General features: G+C 42.7%; 1 protein-coding gene across 1 annotated transcript; it reads right to left on the bottom strand.

Annotated features, from left to right (window-relative positions):
* LOC148916999 (uncharacterized) lies at positions 1-519 on the bottom strand. The gene has a single exon (XM_089052345.1). It carries the CDS (start codon positions 517-519, stop codon positions 1-3), a length of 519 nt encoding a protein of 172 aa, XP_088908471.1.
* Between the last annotated feature and the right edge of the window lie 1,115 nt (positions 520-1,634).

Below are 1,634 nucleotides of genomic sequence, written 5' to 3'. Positions count from 1 at the left end.
TTAGCCATTGAATCCTCGATCTTTGTTTCCAGAAACTCTCCATGTCTCATTAAGCTCAAATTTTATCTGTTCAATTCTTCTTTCATTTTCTTCCCAGCCATGTTGTAACAACTCAAGCTCATCTGTTAGCTTTTCAGCTTTCATCCTGGCATTTGGATATTTGCCTCTGCTCCACTTCCTTAACTCATATCTGCATCTTCTTTGTTTTTTACTCCAGCATGTCTCTATACCCCCCCTATTACACATATTCCAGCTCCTATGAATGACCTTTCCACATTCTAGGTCAGTGACCCAATGAGCTTCAAATTTGAAAGGACGAGACACCTTTTCCTGTCTTCCTTCGGTTAAAATCAGAATTTGACAATGATCCGAGCCCACACTCGGAAGATGAATAGCTATAGAACATGGCCAAAGCTCCTGCCAGTTTGAATTAATCAGCCCTCTATCAAGACGATCCTGGATCAACACCCCTTCTGCCCTGCGCCCTCTCCAAGTATACGCCTGCCCTGAGAACCCCATATCCATAAATTGCACCTGATTCATAAAATCCTGGAGATATCTTCTATTTTTGTGATTAAAGGCCCTTCCCCTTTTTTTTTTCAAATTCCCAAATTATTTCGTTAAAGTCCCCAATACACATCCACAGTAGCACTCCAGGATGCAAGCAATTACTATCCATCTCCAGAAATCACTATTCTCTTCATTATAGGGGGTACTGTATATCCAGGAGATACACCAACTTCTTTCCCCACCTTTATCCTTTACCTCAGTGTCGATTAAATATTTTGAAGAATCCAGAATCTGAACCTCCACACTGTTGTCCCACCAAAGCCCCAAACCACCAGCATGTCCATGCGGATCCATACAAAAGCTTTTGGGAAATCCCATCTCCTGACTAATCTTCTTCAGTCTATTGTGTTTCGATTTTGTTTCCATAAAAAACACAATAGAGGGTCTGTTTCTTTTAATGATCTCCTTTAGAGATCGAATTGTCAGGTTCGACCCAAGCCCCTGACAATTCCAAGATAAGTAACTCATGGCGATCTGGCGGCTGTTGCTGGCCAACCGCCACCGCCCTTTTCCAATTCAATAATCTCATCTTCTCATCTCAAAGATCTTCCCTCACCTAGTTCATTCGCCACACCAACATGGATATCAGTTAATCCCTCCTCAGAGAAATCCTGTTGTGAGAACCTCTTTGATTCCACTGCATACTTTGGCTTCCTTGTACTTGAGAAGTTCCTCCGCAATCTTTGGTTTCCTTTTAGAATTTTCCTTGTCTCTTGCCTCTCGCTTTGAGGCTTTGCCCTTTTTAACTTCGTTCTTACTCTTTTGCCACCTTGGATTGACATCTCTTTTAAGCCTCATCCTGACAAAGGCCTCATCAACTTCTTTATGGTGGATCTGGTATGCAGAGGTGGGAATAGTGTCAAACGGGCTATTAAAACTAGCTCAATAGAAGTCTCATTTGTGAGGCCCAAGGTCTCCTCATTTTGCCTAATCTCTAGTGGACCCGTTACAACCCAATCAGTGACATAGTGTTTTCCAAATGCAATTTGGGTCTTTGCCCATTTTAGTCTCTCCTCAAAAGGGATGGGTCCTACTCTCCCTGTGGGCCAAGGCCAATGACTTGG

The sequence above is a fragment of the Prunus mume genome, linkage group LG5 (assembly GCF_029339155.1).
Source record: "Prunus mume cultivar Tortuosa linkage group LG5, ASM2933915v1, whole genome shotgun sequence".
NCBI lineage: Eukaryota > Viridiplantae > Streptophyta > Magnoliopsida > Rosales > Rosaceae > Prunus > Prunus mume.
This window is presented reverse-complemented; position numbering and strand designations above follow the sequence as displayed.

What these genes read in the sequence shown, in the direction of transcription:
- LOC148916999 (XM_089052345.1), bottom strand. Translation starts at nt 519, where the DNA reads ATGGGGTTCTCAGGGCAGGCGTATACTTGGAGAGGGCGCAGGGCAGAA.